Consider the following 17,562-nt stretch of genomic DNA (forward strand, 5'->3'; position numbering starts at 1 on the left):
GTCCGTGTGAGCATGCACAGTACAAGCCAAGCAGCAAATCTGGTGGGGGGGGGGGGAAGATGCACATGACCCCGCATGTGCCCTCTCCCCACAACACATCGCCTCTGACTCTAGAAGTACCGTTTCCAGACCTGAAGAAGAGTTCTGTGTGGCTCAAAAGCTTGTCTCTCTCAGCAACAGAAGTTGGCCCAATAAAAGATATTACCTCACCCACTTTGTCTCTCTAATATCCTGGGACCAACACGGCTACAACTACACTGCTTACAATTTTCCGAGTGTCATTTTTTTCCAGTGGCTTACGGATCATGATATCATGGTTATTATTTTTAATGGTCGAAATGTGTCACATATTTGTGAACATTTTTAAATCAAATACTTCAAACAAAGAGCAAGATACCTGGGTTCTTCTAAATTAATTTGTATATTCAAAACTCAGAGTAACTTCAACTTCAGTTCAACAGTTTATTCCAATAGGTGGTGCTAGTAATTTCTGCATTAGCTGTAATAGCTATTCCTTTCCTACTCTGTTAGCAGGCTCTGTTGTGAAATGTAAATTGCTGCTCACGCACAAATGAAACTGAGAAAAAGTAAATTACTTTTACTTTTATCGGCAGCTGAACAAACTCCAGTATTTAAAGTGGACTCTGTCCAGACACATACAGGGAGACCACAAATCACAATATCAAACGCATGAACAATCAGAAGGGTTTACCACAGGAATATACCCAGGCAATTCTGTTTGGAGAATAAAATCTTCCTGGAGAGTTTGACTGCCAAGTAGCAGGCATTCACATTTGCATCAACAGTAAACATTCCTTTCTTGTTTTCAGAATGTTTTTCCCTATACATCTAAAAGAACATTTGTCCTACAGGGCGTATTGCATTCCAAATGCCAAATTCTAGCCCACCATCCTAAATACAAATTGTCCAGTATCAGTGCAAAATACTTTAGTGGTACTATTTTTTCCTTCCACCTCCATAGAGGGGTGATGCTCGGTATCTGAGGAACCCAGAAAGTAGGTTTCTTATTATACACACTGAATTCACAAACAAGTATTCTTTTTGCATCATAATGCATTTTTTTGCAAAAAAATTTAAATGACAAGCTACGGCTATCCTAGCCAGGCTTCACATTAAATTATAGAGCCTTAATTAGTGTCCCTTAAATTCAATTAATTTGAATATTTAAAAATGAAATGGAGCATTAGAGCTTTTTTCCCCTCACACCTCGCTGAAGACCACGTTTCATGTAACTTTTCAATACAAGTTTCACGTTCACAAATCAAGTTAACTGAATTGTACAGGCCTACTTAATATACTAAATTTATGGGTTTACAACTTCAAATGATACAAGATTGCACTGAAACATAACATTAAATTGAAAATTGATTCTCACCTGAGTTTCTTCTGCAGTTAAATTTCAAAGAATGTGTTTTCAGGACCAACATGGAAGAAATAGGATTTGAAAGCAAAAACTAAGGGCTCATCTGAACAGTGGGGTAGTGCATTCTATAGGGGTGTGATTCCTAAAGCGCACCAATGTGCTGTGGATTAATTGGTCCATATAGACCCTGCTGGTACGCACTAAACGTTCCCTACAGCACTTAAAAGTAGCACTGTACTTGTTAAAGCGCAGTAGGGAACCTTTAGTGTGCACCAGCAGGGACTACATGGATCAATTAAAGTGCATCACATTCATGTGCTTTACAAATCACATGCCTGTAGAGTGCATGACCCCACTGTGTAGACAAACCCCAAGTCACTGTCGTATACTTCTATGGGTTTGTCTACGCTACAATTAGACACCCACAGCTGGCCTATGCTGCAAGGTGGGAAGGTCCCAGAGTGTGGGCTCCAGCTCGAGCCTAGAAGTCTACACAGCAATGAAAAAGCCCCGCAGCCTGAGTCGTGGAAGCATGAGTTAGCTGGCACGGGCATGGTGCAGGTTTTTAATTGCAGTATAGACTTACCCTCTCTTTCCAGCTAGAAGAGGTTTGATTGCTTTCCTGGAGTATAGTGGTTAAAAAAAAATTGCCAATTCCAGGAAGCATGTAAATCCCAGAGTCTCCTGTCGGGCGATACAGAGCAGTATTACAAGGCTACTAGGCCAGCTGTCTCTGTCCCTTAACATTGCTTATTGCTCTTCCTACTTTATCCATTCTCATGATGCATTGTGGAGGAGGTCAGACTAGTCAATCATCATGGTCCCTTCTGACTTTAAAGCCTATGATTCTATGAGTCTGTGATTCTATGACAGCTATGGATGCTGGCTATGGAGGCATATCAAATGCTTTAGATGCCAACAAAATGTATGTCCCTCACCTACTCAGCAAGAGGTTCTGCGAACAGTGTGGTGGCCTCCCACTTTGCCTTGCCTAGAGATTCTGATACATCATGTCAACAACATGATCAGTTTTCTATTTATAATTCAAGATCAGCAGTATTATTGACCAGGCAGCACTTCCAGTTGGATACCAAACACCAGCTCACACCAGCTGAAGATTTAGCCTTATACTTGAATCTAGAGACTTGACTGTAATCAAGGTTTCACAGCAACTTGGCACCCCTTCAAAATGAAAGTTCTTAATCAGTTGCTTCTGTAAGGGAATTCAGTGATGTGCTTTTAGGTTTTTAAGTTGCAGATGAAAGGCAGGATGTGCAACTGCTGTGGAACCCCTCAAGTTTTTAACCAATACAACAACAGTAGCAATAGCATTCCTTTTTCGTGAGTGGAAAACAACAGTCATAAACCCTTCAAAAAGAAAACGTTTTATTTGTAAAACTTTAAAAAGTAACTAAAATAATGCAATAGAACATTTTGCAACATACACTCACCAGCATTGGAGCCTGTCAGGTTGTAACGAACGTTTAGCTTTTTGATGATGTTTTCATGGATCTGATACCAGTCACTCTCTGTGTTGCACCTATGAAAATGGTAACATTCTTAAATCTGAAATGAGAGCTCACAGTTGTCAGACCCACTGTAACAAACTTAACTGGCCTCTCCAAATAAATCCTCTTCTGCTCACCAACTAGCATCTTGAAATTTATCTAAATCAGCAGGTCATATTGGTGGCACAATGTGGGTTTTGACATGATGCCCAGTGAAACAGCTTGCCACAACAGGGAGCAGTGTCATGGCAGCACTCAGATGCTTTGGTTGAGGATGTCACTGTAGGAATGCTTGCTTTGCCTGGGAAATTTGAGTGGAAGGGTGTCCTTGGTGGCACTCAGTAATTCAGCTCCTGCTGAATTACTCATGTGTATTAATGTCTTCTTCAGCTCTAAATTACAGTGAAACCTCCCTAACGTGACCATTCAAGAGCTCAGCAGAAACAGGACATCTAGTAGAGATTATGTTTAACTAAAGGGCAAAGGAAATTATGTTCTTAGTTTCACAGGGATAGGAGGCTGCCTATAGGAGAAAGCCATTTGAATAGATTAAACAATGCTGTAGGTGCAAAAGCGTCTTGCCGCAACTTTAAAATATAGCATTTTCATTTGCTTTAATTAAAAATTTTGAATTCCATAATCTGACCATTATTTGAGAAATATTCCACAGAACTTTTTCTGGTCATTTAGACTGAAGTTAGTCTCAGTATCAAATTTGTTCTGTTTTATCTAACTGAAGTACTAACGCCACATTTATTTTTACCAACCACAGACTTTGAAAGTGAAATTCAACTGTCCAACCAATACCTTTAACAGCATTGTATCCAACAGAGAGCACTTTAATCTAGACTGACAGAAAATTAAAGTAAAATAAAAGTCAGCCACCTGTTCACCGTCATACTAAATTGCCATCAGAAGCACTGCTTCCAGCAGTTCTAATTCAGCACAGTGGGGAATAAGAGACAGGTGAAGGGCTGCTTTTTAGAGACTGAAGTGTCTTGAAGACTCAAGTACTAAACTACACTGGAAGAGGAATCCGTTAAGTGTCTGACTAGTGTATCTCAGTTTATACTCTTAGAATAGATCATCCCACAAAATATTTCTTAACTTATCGAGCCCAAGGTCAGCAGGGAATTCTATGTTCTGTGTCACCGCATCCAGGAAATTGAACTTTCTTTCTATCTACTATCAGCCAAAATTTCATCTGCCATTTAATAAACCCATGCATTTAAAATAATTAGATTTTGAGTGAGATGTTTTGGTTTTCCAGTCCCCTGCACTTATGGCATTGTTAATAATTTACATTTTTTGCTATTGCAGTTTTGTAATTGTTTTGCATCATTATATATAAATTATTGCCCTGCCTACTTCTTTCTGGAGTGATAAAGTACTCTTGGCAGATGTTTGGGCAGTACAAGGAATTTCAAAAAAGTCCCCAAAACACTTCACATTGCCATATAAAGATTATTATAGCAATTTCTCTGCCTAAGGTTGTTTAAGCATTTCTATTCTAATCCTCCATTTTCAGTAACTTTTAAAACGTTCTGAAACTTACCTCTCTCAGGATCAAGTCTTACAGATTTAGGCTTTGCCCAAAGGAAAATCATTTTGGAAAGCTGGAGCAAAAACAATTCAGCTATTTTGGAGTATGAGTAGAGTGAAAGACAAAATACACTTTCATGATTATCAAAACACTGCTCAGACATTGAAAACCTATGGGTAGAAAGCGGCAGTTCAACAGGGAGAGGAAGTGTGTATACGATCTATGAACAAATGAAAAATCACACTATCGGAAAGCAAAGTTCATTTTTCAGGGAGCTCTTGCAAAACTTGTAAAGTGCGCACTAAAGACGACCTGGCTGTAGATGAATGCATGGCTTAGCTGCACAGTGAAAACTCCAGTGAGGGTGTGCAGCAAATTGTTCACTGTGTTTCTTGTAAAATGGCACACTAAATGAAATTACACAGGCATCGATCCTGAAAACTTAACAGGACTGTTTGCATGAGTATCTGCTTGATGAAGGCCTACAGACGTAGAAAAATGTTATGATATCCTATTGCATTATTTGATAATTGTATCCAATCAGGGCCAGATTAAAGTAACACATGCACCTCAAACTCACATATTTCCTGACTTCTGAATGTTTAATTGTGCAATTTTTTATAACATATTTTCATTTTTGAAAAAACAAACATGAAGAGTTGATGGAAATTTTTCAACTACAACAAAAATGGTGAAAAATTCTGATTTTTTTATCAAACCTTTTCCCTATTCTTTGACCAGCTCTAAAATATACTATTTTAGATTATGGGGGATTAGAATGGAAATGCTTAAACAACCTTAAAGGACTAAAGCCCTTTACTTACACTAATTAAAAGCCATTGCTTCTTGGTACAGACTGATATAAATGGACTCCAAACCTCTTAATAAATTAAAAGGAAAGAATCTCTTACATGTATACTTTTAAGATAAGGTCATCCTTTGAGTCTCCTGCCAGTAGATCTGCAATGCTGAGGACTGCACAGCCAAAGGGCCGTCGGTATTGTACGTTGCAAGCATTTTTCTTTTCTCCAGCTCCCATTCGGCCTGTCAAATATAACACAAATATGATGCATAATCCACTAAAATGCCTCTTTCTAAAGCCACAGAAAAGGAGGGAGTGCCCAGCTCAGCTGATACCTGTAGATAACTTAATGGTTTTTATGAGATTATGGCAAGCATAGTGGTTACAAATCTTTTCCATCTTTCCATATTTTCCACTTAAATTAGAACAGTAGAAAATATGAAAAGTGCATTACACTTATAGTGCATTTGTAAGGTCCAAAACTGAGAGGACACTGGTTACCTTCTCCTGAACTCCCCTATCATATACTTCTTTAATATCCAGTAACTATATTCAATTGGGCAATGCTGCACCAAATTTAGCATTCAGGTATCATGTACTACCGGACATTAGGTCTTATCACATTTGTAAATATTATTTCACGACAGTTGTTGTTAATAGTCCTCTGCCCTGTGATTGATAGGAAGTGCTGTCTCTGGCCATGACAATTAAGCAGACAGGTGCTGCCACCATAAGAGGCAATTCAGTAGCATAAGTGGACTAATGCAAGAGCAGCTATTAAAGATGAAAGACGAGGAGAGAACAAAAAGAAGAGGAAAGATGCTGGAGCATAAGAAAGCAAATAAGTATAAAGAAACAAACAAAGAAGCAAAAGGAAGTAGTGATGAAAACCAGACCTTTTTCTAACATTCTTTCCCCTTTTATTCAAAAAACAATAGCCCAACTGCATGAACAAAGCAATAGCCCAACATGCAGCTGCATGTCCTGCATGAAAATAGAGGGGAATCCCTTCCTTCACCTATTCTGCTCAATGACAGCTATGCACCTTTTCTACCAGGTACATATGTGTTTGATGCCAGTTTCTGAAATGAAAAGCACTTGGTCATAGCTGTTGTCGGAAAATGCCTCCCCATAACATTTCCCTGAATCACAGCAGCTAGGAGAGAATCTTATTCTCTAGAATCTTTCATTTTCACCAAGTACATTGTCCAAATCTTATTTTAATCTCAAATATTTCAGCAAGTGTCCTTGGTCTTTCAATAGCTCTCTCTCATAATCCCACATCAGTGCTATGTTTATGCACTGACAAATGGCAAACTATTTATGACTCTGCAGTGTTCCTTGCTCCTTTGGAATAAAAAGATTCTGGGTTCCCTACTGAAGGCCCTTAAAAACTGCATTGACCTATCAAAAGGCCTGATTGTGGAGCTATGAAACACATAGAACCTATTTCAACTTTACAGAATCAGAAGACAGAGACTTTGAATTGATGCAACTCAAATAGCATATGCAGTGACTGGAATATCAAGACAGTCATACAAAATTCATAGGCATCCTTTCTGGAATCTTAAACTGATCTAAATGCAAAGACTTGAGGTTTTTTCCCTTGCTCTAAAAAAAATGGAAAAACAGAGAATTAGCTTCCCCCTTCCACCCTCTTCCTGAAACTCTGCTGACACAATGGCAGGCTCTTATTTGCAATCTGGATTGTCAATATTTCAGAAAAATGGTGAAACAAGGAGGATTCTCTACCTTGCCCTTATTTTAAAGGTTTATTCTTACCAACTTGGCTGGTTGGCTCAAAAGTTAACATTTGGCACCATTTTCTCCTCAAAATTGTTTACCACCCAATTTCCTACACCTTACTCATTAAATAAGTATATGTCTCCCAGCTTTGAAGTCCTGGTGATACATCACAACCATATAAAAAAGAAAAAAGTATACAGAAAAGATCTGAGACATTTTGCTTATTCAGGTATGTATGCATTATCCAAACCCAGCGTGCAGTGCAGATAATTATTACAACAAAAATAAAATACTCTTCAAACAATCAGGAAGAAATGAAGGTACACTTAGTGCTGTACATCAACTATATCATTATTTTACAGGCAACAATGCATATCTCTAAGAAGAGAAATACTCAGGAAAGATGTGAAGATTATTTGAGTTAACTCAATATAGCCACGAGACGATTTCTTAAAGAAATAGATTAAATAAAGTACATGCTCTTCACTTCTACAGAACTTAAGCACTGTCTTTGGAGGAAATAAGATTTGTTCATAACATGTGTTAAAATTTTCTTAAAGGGGACAACATCTCCTCCATTGCAGTTTCTTTTCCCTTATCCCACAAAAAGGGCACTGAATTTGTTTGAACTATGTAAAAGAAAGAGTACACATTGTCATCAGTCCATTTATACTTATTAAGTCTGCTAAATTTCCAGACAAATAGTTCTACTAGTGCAACATGCCTGAAATTACTCTGAGAGAGAAGAGTGGGTTTTTAAAACTCTTTATAAACTCATTCATTATGCTATGTTTTTCAAAGCTTACACAGACATACAATCAGCGAATGTGACATATGCCATAAGCAAAACTCAAGCACATTGTCTTTCCTTTATTTACTACCCAATGCCTTCCAAATGTACAGCTTATGCTGGCAGGCTATCGTACATACCTATGCGGATAATGTGCACAGTGATGTAGATGTCCTTCCTGAGTTCACTGCTACTCAAATCCTGCAGAGAATCAGAGTCTCATTATTTTTGACCCACAATTAAAGTATGACATTTAGAGATCTTAGCATATTACTCTATGTGCCAATGAAAGTGATAAATGAACATGGAGTACACTTTTAACAGAGGATTTGTTACAATACAATATTGAAAAATTACATTCTTGAACACTTTAAATTTGTGGCCATGCAGGAGTATGGGCAACTTCTGTCCTAAAATGCTATGGAACAGATTGTGCCTTGCTGCATCCAGGTTGCAGAGGGGCAGGACGTAAGGAGCTCCCTCATGAGCCCCTGCACATCAGTGATGCACGACTGCAGTCCCTACACTCTTTAAAGCACAAGGATTGTTGTCTCCAAGCTACCTCTGGGTGCAGGAGAGACAAGGAGGAGGCGGCACTGGCCAGCCTTGCAGGGAGGAATATGCTGTACCTGTGCACTGGGAAAGCACCAGAAAATAGGCAGAATTCTTTCTCGTGTCCCCCCAGGTGTGGTGCAGCTCTGCAAGACCTTTAGCATTGGTCTGTGCCACAATGACACAGCGGAATCTTTCATTAGGATTCAAATCAATAGCCAAACAAACAGCTCCGACACAGCACTGAACTATTTAATTACACAATAGTTAATTTACTCCATCTTTTATTTAAAATATTCAGCACAATTGCACGAAATGAGCATAAAGAATGTGTAAAGCTCACCACAAAGAGAGAACAATGTCTTTCTGGCTTCTCTGGACATTTTGGCAAACCATTCCTATTCAGTCTTAAAAAAAACCTCTCGCTGCAAGAAAATAAAGTATGCTGAGTAATGTTAAGGCAAATGAGACTTCATTCCGAATTTGTTTCAAAGTGAAATCTTCCTCAAAATATAGAGCAATGACATTTCTAAGAACTTGATAACAAAAAAAGTATACTGAATGTTAATATTTTGCTTGTAATTACAACAAATCCGATATGAAATAATATTTTTTGGGCTGTGATTTTGTAGAATTGTATTCACTTCCTGTGAAATGATGTAGGTACATAGAAATATGAAAACTATAAAATCTAGGTACACTGGACTTTATTACAGGAGATATGTAATATGTTGGTAAGGATTCTAACTGTGCATGCATTGGCATAATTACACAAACTGGCATTCAATCAGTATCTTTCTCACAGATTAATAAAATTGTCAGAGGAAAAGGTAATAGGTAAGATGATGTTGATGATATTTGTCCCTACTATTAAACTTTAACTTCCACCCTCCCAAATGGAGTTAGACTAGATGGATTTTAGTATACTATGGAATAAGAGCCTTTATAGAAGCAGTCAGGAAAGCATTCTTTCCAGAATTCTGCCTTTAAAATCTGTCAGTGTTTGCTAAATGTTCCTGTGGAAACAAGTATCAGAACAAAGAGTTTGGGAAATTTAAGACTGTCTCTGCTAAAGCTGAGAGAAAGAGAGAATTTTAGAGCCACTGAGGGGGCAGAACCTATGAAAAAGGGAGAAAGGACATTTGTTACATTAAGAAAAGACTCCCATTGAATTGTAATAGGAGTTGGATCAGGCCCATAAGAAAGTTCACTTCATGTGTGGGGGAAGTTTACAAGAGAGTCAGAACCCTCCATGCTTTGGACCAATTCTAATGGGATGTGTCATAACCCTATTTTTAAAGGGTGGGAGCAACAGGGTCACAAATAGTACGATGTACAGAAAATCTATTTTTTCTTCCACACTTCCCCCCACCCCCAGCCAAGCAGCTGTCTCGATACCCCAAAGTTATAAAATAAATTACCAAGAGATCATCCTGCACATACATTTTTAACTACAGCTTTCTCAGCTGTTTCCATCTCTTCTGCCTATGGCCAAAGCCCAAAATTTTTTGCTAATGTTTTATACCAATATATATCTTTTAAAAACAGCAGCAGGAATTTTTATAGGAATATGCCAGATGAGGTACAAAATCCTGAAGATGAGTTAAATTTTTCTCGTGCTGTCATTCCCCATTCACAAAATCTGGAGACCAATCATTTAATCTAAATTATATTTAATCTGAGCTACATTTGGGGGTTGGTTTAATTTGTACAAGTCAGCCAACCTGGGCAGTTTGAATCCCCAGGTAACTTAGACTTTTTATTGGAGTAGTTCACTTTAAACCACATTCCCCATTTATAGCTATCCAGTTTCCCATTTGATGGCAGAATAAGTGGAAGCTAAGCGTAGGATAGTCTAAACTCTTGTATATTTCATAGGCAGAGACTTGGAAATGTCATTTCTCAAGCACATACACATACTTTAGTATATAGCCATCTCCTGCAGCCGAAGTCTCCATGGTAACTTTAAAAGAGGGTTTAAAAATAAGGTCACTCAACATTCTGTGCAAAACTCAACTGTTTTCTGTTGCGTATGAATTTAAAAGATGAAGTGTTTTTCAAAATTTATAAAAAAAATGAGCTCATTTTAATACAAATGAAATACACTAAGAGAGTGCTGTTATATCAGATATTGATCTCCGGGTTCTAAATAAACTTTAAGTTAACACTCACCATAGCAAGAATATTACTGTGTGTATTATATAGCGCTTAGGAGCCCCAGTCATGGGCCAGGATCTAATTGTGGCTGATGCCATACAAGCACAGAACAAAAAAGATGGTTCTTATCCCACATCGGCTACATAGCCTGTCTCTATGATCTGCAACCAGCAATGAATCTGAACTGTGTCAATATAATTTTAATCCAGGCAACCAACAAGGCTGTTCTGAATTTCACTGCCTTATCTCCAGTCTATAGACCTGTCCATCAGTCATATGTATCAACAGCTGTGGATGTTTCACTGCATGATTTGTGCTTAAAGCAGGCAAATGGAAATGATTGTCCAAAACAAGAACAGCAGCTTCCAGGAAACTGGATCCTTGGCAGACTTATGGTGTTTACAAACAGTTTTTATAGGCTGGCAAATGTTGAAAGAGTATGCATGCCCTCCAAAACCCAGTGCCTGTTGTAACAGCTTACTGTACATTCACATGTTACTTCATCTTTCAGATGATCCATTCATTCCTGCTCTATACCTTGTCATATAGCTAAACGGCTTGTTATCGCTTACACACTCAGCACCTCATAGCTTGAGATATAAATCAACAAGTCAGGGTAAGAATACAATGGGCTGCCTGCCTGTAGATATCCAAAGACACTTAGCTCATATTTGGAAGGTTGCTTGCATAAACATAAGAGCTAGGAATTTATTTTTAGGAAAAAAATTACATTTAGATTCTGCAGATGTCGAAGACACTGCCCTAGAAATGCTTCCTACTTGCCACAGGTGTGTGGATTTTTCAAGCCCTGATCACACACACACTCTGCAAGGCTAAGCAAGTGTAATTCAGGATACAATTATTAAAAGCCAGCAAGCGAGCATTGTCATGCCACACAGAAATATACCGACTGCGATAGACACTTAATTGGTGATGCAGAGCTAAATTTCTCATACGCATTTTAAATGTAGTATGATTGAAGGAAAAAAACTCTAGATGCAGTTTCCACAGTAAAATCTTTGTTCAGTGTCTTGGTATGATTTAAACAAAAATGAAGCAAAAGCTACAGTTCCGACTATAACTTTAGAATACGTTAGCAGAGAGCAAAAGTGAGCAGTCAGCCTTTTAAAATGTTAGGAAATGTTGATATTCAGTTACTTTTAAGTACAGAGGGCATGTGTGTTCACAAAACCTCATGGATTTCTTCATAGAAACCAGGTTAGAAAATGAATGAGAAAAGTGAACTGCTGTACTGAAAGAAAATACAGAATTTTTGAGATCTAACAGCTTGGCTTCAATCAGCCAAAACTCCAGATAGTTAAAGCTGGGGCTAGTGTTTTACTTCTCAGTCAGTCAGTCACCGGTAAATATGCCTGGCAAATATGCTCAGCAATACCCAAAGCAGAAGGATCTTTTCTTTGTATTCAGGGCATTTGATTTTAGCTTAGACTTCTAAGCATTTTTATGAGTGCTAATCTCGCCACTAAAATATGCTGTGCACATTCTAGCTCTGCTGTCTTCTGACAAGAAATACAGAAATAACGAACACTGAAGAGATTAATTTAAGCAGGTCAACAAGGGATTTTTGTACTGAAATGTCCTCTGTAATACTGAAGTAATGATGTGCTCCAAATCTGCAGTTTACCGATTGCCTTTAAAAGGAACACTGCCACAAACTGTTCTATTTTCATAACTGATTCTTATTTACTTATATTACTACTTGTGTGTTATTAGTCTAGACAGATTGCCTATTATATGATTTTTAAACACAAATCTGGCTGTCTTTTTGATATTATGCCACATGACATGTTATTGTATAAAAGATTTCCTTATATTCTGGCCAAATTCCTCAGTATAACATGGTTTTAGACATATTTAGGTAGAGACTATGTAAGGTTAGGTTCAAGTAAGGAAAAACAATGAACACAATAGATACTGAGAAAAAAAGTGTTAGATAATTTTCTAAAATATTCTTCGAACAAAACGCAGATTTCAAGAGTAAAGTTAGTTATATTTTATCACACTTACAATGTGCATACACCACAGACCCAATCGTGTACCCATTGAACAGTTAGTTGCAAAAGGTTCACTGACTTCAGTAACAATAAAATCAAATCCAAAATATTACCATTACATTTAATGATAGTACACATGCAAGATGTTCTACAGAATGTCACAGATGCCTGGTATAAAGAGATAGTAAGACCTCCAAAATGGAGGTCACAGGAATGTAATTAATGGACACTGGGAAAGGTTTTCAAAAATGCCTAAGTGATGCAGGAGCACAAGTCCAACTGACTTTCAAATGGGACTTGCACTTTTAAGTCAATTAAGCATTTCTCAAAATGGTGCCTGCCCAGAATCTTTGTTGGAGTTACATCAGACTAATCTAACTAAGAATATTAAATGGTGTGTGAGAGAAAAGAACAACTTCTGAATATTCTGAATTAAGATTACATGCCAACTACTGGTATAAACTGAAACCTGGCTACTAATCCAGAGAGGGAAATCAAAAACATACAGTAATTCTCAACGAGACCTTCATGGCTCTGCTGACTCTTTTAGTCACGGAGACTATAGAACTCTGTGTGCTAGCCTGCACGCAGCAATATTTTGAAGGCTTAGGCTGGGATTTTGGTATCTTGAAATGAATTTTAGAGTAACAACTAAAATGATTTTACCATAAATAATTTGCACTAATTACTTTTCACTAATATTTCATATAGAAACCATGAGTCAGAGAGATACAGAAATAGCTTCAGAAGACAAAGTATGTTTAACCAGATAGCAGGGAATTTATGATGAAAGAAACAAATGTACAATCCAGGCTGGAGCCTTACTGAGTGGTAAGCTTTTATTTAAAACTTAGCCTGGCACCACAGGAGAAAGAGATTTTGGGTTGTGGTGTCATCAATACATAGCTCTTCAGCTCCTTTACGCTGAACCCAAATTTTACAGTCTCAATTTTTCTCCCAATGCCTCACTGAGATAAGGGTCTGGATAGAAGCAAATTTGCTATGACTTAATATCAATAAGATGGAAATGAAACTTGAAGACAGCAGGAAGAGTTCAGAAGAAAGGCTGGCAGCGGTTAACTATACCACAATTCAAGGATACATATTTATCTTTTATCAACCCACTGAATTCACAGTGATTGTGGATTTACTGGGGTGGTCCACAGTGCCAGGAGACTGATTATTTTTCTCATGCAGATTCTGCTACAGTCAGCACCCAGCTGGGTGACTGTAATCTGGTCTGGCTGGTTAGGAATATCCTGAAACCCTCCCTAAATTCCAGCTGGTGAAGAATGCGGATCATCACCTGAGCAGGGCACATTACCATGAGCACATAATGCCTCTTGCATGAATCTCTCTGTGCTGACTCCTGTTCACTTCCAGATATAATTTAAAAATTTTTAATCTTGCAAGCACGGAATGGTCAGGCACCAGCTATCTAAGAGACGCTGCCTCTCACACTGTACACCTTCACGGCAGCTAAGAGTAGCTAAAAACTATTTGCTGTTGGTTCCCAGTTTTAAAACCATTCTGTAACTACTGGCAGATGAGGGTCCCTGACTCTGGTATGTGCACTCTTGTAAGGTTCACTTACAAAATCAGCTTCAGGGGTGCGCAGAAGTGGTTTTCTATTCACCTCCCATCCCATCCTGTGGGGAGCCAGGGATCAAACCAGGCTTAGTACTGTGAAGCTCTAGTTTGTAGCAGTTTGACAGCCCCAAAGGGACTGGCCCACTGGCCCAAAACTGGCTGAGCTCAGGACTGTCACACCCACTGCTACCCTTAGAATGCCCACTATGCTGGGGGATCCCAGCTCACTGCTAAAGACAACTCTCTGGCCCCTTTGTACCACACCACCACAAAGGGCATGGAGCAGGAGCCAGGCAGGATCTGATGCAAAGTTTTTACTGCCACCTGTTGTGAGCGGGTTTATGTAATTTATTTTTTTCAGATTTGTAATTAAGCACTTACAGTAGCTTCTAAATATAAATAACAAAGTTCATGCCAATCAGAGGACTAAAAAGAACAAATCGATTACCATTTTATTATCTATCTGCCATCAGAACAAATCCATTCCTGGGTGTACCAATCTAAGCAGATAAGTTTTTGTTTTCTGAATTAATGGTATCAGCAGTAATCATCTTCTTAACCAAGATCAGCAAGATGTCCTGATCTGAATCTGCTCTATGGAACTGATGATCTTCCAGCCCAGATGGGCAGTCCTTAGATCTGTAGCATTCATGCCATTAAGACAAAAAGAAAAAAATCATCATCCACCTTTGTTTTCATAGGCATCCAGTTCAAATCCATCTTTTTACCCCACCCTACTCAAAATGACACATTCTGCCATCCTGAACCAATCAAAGGAGTAGAAATACAGTCCATAATATTGTACAAACAAAAGAGGCAGGTACATGTTTTGTGTCAGTGGTGAAATATCAAACAAATGTCTTCCTATGTTTATCACCCATGACATTTGTATGTAAAACAGAATTTGTGCTGTTTAGTTTCATCTGCTTCTACTGTTGTTCTACTGAATTTTACAGCAAGCAACTAATTTGATGTTATCAATGATTAGAGACTCCTGCCTTTTATACCGCACCTGAAGCCATACATTTGATGTTGACTACATAACAGTAGTAACAGTGAATATACTCATGCCTGTGTTATTTTGTTAGCTTTCCCAAGGATACCAATAACTGTGCTCACCAACATTTAAAAGAGACCATGACAGCAACCGCGATACTTGATTCAATTTCAGATGGTTGTCAGGATGTACAAAGTTCGTCACTTTGAAAAAGTGTCCACTAATATGATATTTTTATTCTTTATTGAACCACTAATTTAATCTTATTTTAGTTATAAAAGCATCTGGATTCAATTTGTACCCTAAGATGAGAAAATACACTTGATATTGTAAATAGGGCTTGAACATACTGTTGATTTTAGTATAATATTAAATTTCCTAGTTATTATGAAAATTAACTCCTTAATGAGCTCTTGAGGTATTTCAACTATTTTACAAGTTAATACAAGTTTTAGTTGATACCTAAGGGCTAGATTCTGCCACCTTTACTCATGATGAGTAGTATCTTTCTCTGAGACTAGAGTCATTTAAATCAATTTGACCATTAAATAGTACGGTACTACTCAACAGTAATAAGGTTGGCAGAGTTTGGCCCTAAATTAGCAAGCATCAGTTTAAAGGAAACAGTTCAGAAAATGGCAGTGCAAATCCAATGCAGCAGATGATACTGAAATCAGATTCCTGCACTAATTATTACGAGGATGTCTCACTTGTGTTGTAGGTGCATATTTTGTAATTTCTCCATGAACGCAGTAGCACTGTATGTATGTGAGTGGTTAAAATTAAATGAGGTTTTGTTATTAAGTGTATTTAAAATGTAATCATTTCAAATCTTGCTATTAAAACAACAGGGTTTGTTTTTTCTGGAACATGGCCCTTTCTTCAGGCTAAAAGCAAACAATTCACCACCGGCGAGAAGAGAGACATCTCAGTTGCACAACGGAGCAGAGCCCACAAACCCAAGCAGTGTATCTGACCCCTAAAGTAAACCTTTAAAAGGTTCACAGGTATGAACTGATTATAGGCATTACTGAATGTGACCAGGAATCTACTGTTATGCACTTGGATTGGGAAGAATTCATTTGTGCACTTTGGTCTTGAGTGTGAATTACAGATCATAATTTAAAAATATAAAGCATACGGCCATGAAATATACAGAACTATTTTAAAAAGATCTTTCACTGGCACTTTCCTGTTTAGCTTACATTGTTTTTCTTCAAAAAATAAGTTTCACTTTGCCTACCATGAATTTCTTCAGCTTTGCACTGTTTACACTGACTGAGAGCTTCAAGAAATTCTGTATACCTGCTACATAACTATTAGTACTATTAACATGGTTCAGATCCCATGAGAAACCAAACTGTTCACTGAATTCTCACACAAAAGCAACTATACATTCCATCAAAGAAATAACAATATCCTCATTTTACACTCTATCAAAACAAAACACTGAAAGGACAATTCCTTGAAATACTACAGAAAGCAGCAAGAATCCTCTCTCATGCAGTTATTTCAAACTGCACTGACAACAGCAGGGTATTCATTTATCACTAAAGTACATGCAAAATATGTCCTTCAGAACTTAATAGAATATGCAATAGTGCTTATAGTTTTAAGTAACATATGCACAAGCTTCAGCATAGCTACTGAAGAATCTGACAGACTCTGGCCAGGAAAGCAAGCATAGATGGAGTTGTTGGAATCCAAAACAGGCAGATAATATTTGGGACACTTCCCTGAGTTGAAACAGTTTCCTGTGGTAACTCAGAGAGGGTTACTATTTAATAGTCATTTCTTAAACACATCTCAACATTCCATAGAAAATTACACAATATTGTATTTGGGTACACAACATCAGACCCCAAATGAGCATATTGCAAAAATGTGTTTCCAGCAGATACAAAACTTTTGAAAGCTAGGACCCTCCTGCTCAACCAGTAATGACTGATTTTTCAAATCTGTAGCGCACACATTTACTACAGAAAATAGCACATGGTCAATAGCTTTTGGAGTAGGCAGCTGTGCCAAACATTCCTTTCACATACACATATGTACTCTTTCATGGTATATAAATTATTTCTGCTTATATGATAGCTGCTGACAGGTACAAAGTTGAGCTGCAAAAAATAACTTACCCATAACAGTTAAAAAAACACACTATTCTTATTAAAGGTGTATGCGTGTGCACATACATATGTATGACTCTCACAATAGGCATCACTAAAATAACATTCTTATTTGAGTTAAAAGATAAATTAATATAATTTTCTATTGTACATGTAAGTGCTCAGAAAACAAATACACTAATTAGAGATGGAACGGACTTTCAGATCACCTAATTATTGGCATGGCAGCTTATGCTGTGAAAGAGAAGGGACAAAAAAAAAAGATTTCTGTGTAAAAATTCTCACTGATTTTACCAATAGTTAGTTAAGATAAAAAGAAATGCGGGTAGGTGGAAGCAACACACACCACTCT

General features: G+C 37.7%; 1 protein-coding gene across 6 annotated transcripts in view; it reads right to left on the bottom strand.

Moving 5' to 3' along the window:
* DOCK4 (dedicator of cytokinesis 4) overlaps positions 1-17,562 on the bottom strand; it is a 434,135-nt gene that overhangs the window by 205,103 nt on the left and 211,470 nt on the right. For all 6 annotated transcript variants that reach the window (XR_012156797.1, XM_073328104.1, XM_073328103.1 and 3 more), the window contains 4 exons: positions 8,669-8,750; positions 7,914-7,974; positions 5,347-5,479; positions 2,836-2,924 (listed from right to left, as the gene is read on the bottom strand). Coding sequence is in view for 5 of the 6 variants with exons in the window: in XM_073328104.1 (XP_073184205.1) it covers positions 2,836-2,924; positions 5,347-5,479; positions 7,914-7,974; positions 8,669-8,750 (365 nt within the window). In the remaining variant the exon portion in view is untranslated. The remainder of the gene's footprint in view (positions 1-2,835; positions 2,925-5,346; positions 5,480-7,913; positions 7,975-8,668; positions 8,751-17,562) is intronic.

Source organism: Lepidochelys kempii, chromosome 1 (genome assembly GCF_965140265.1).
Source record: "Lepidochelys kempii isolate rLepKem1 chromosome 1, rLepKem1.hap2, whole genome shotgun sequence".
NCBI lineage: Eukaryota > Metazoa > Chordata > Testudines > Cheloniidae > Lepidochelys > Lepidochelys kempii.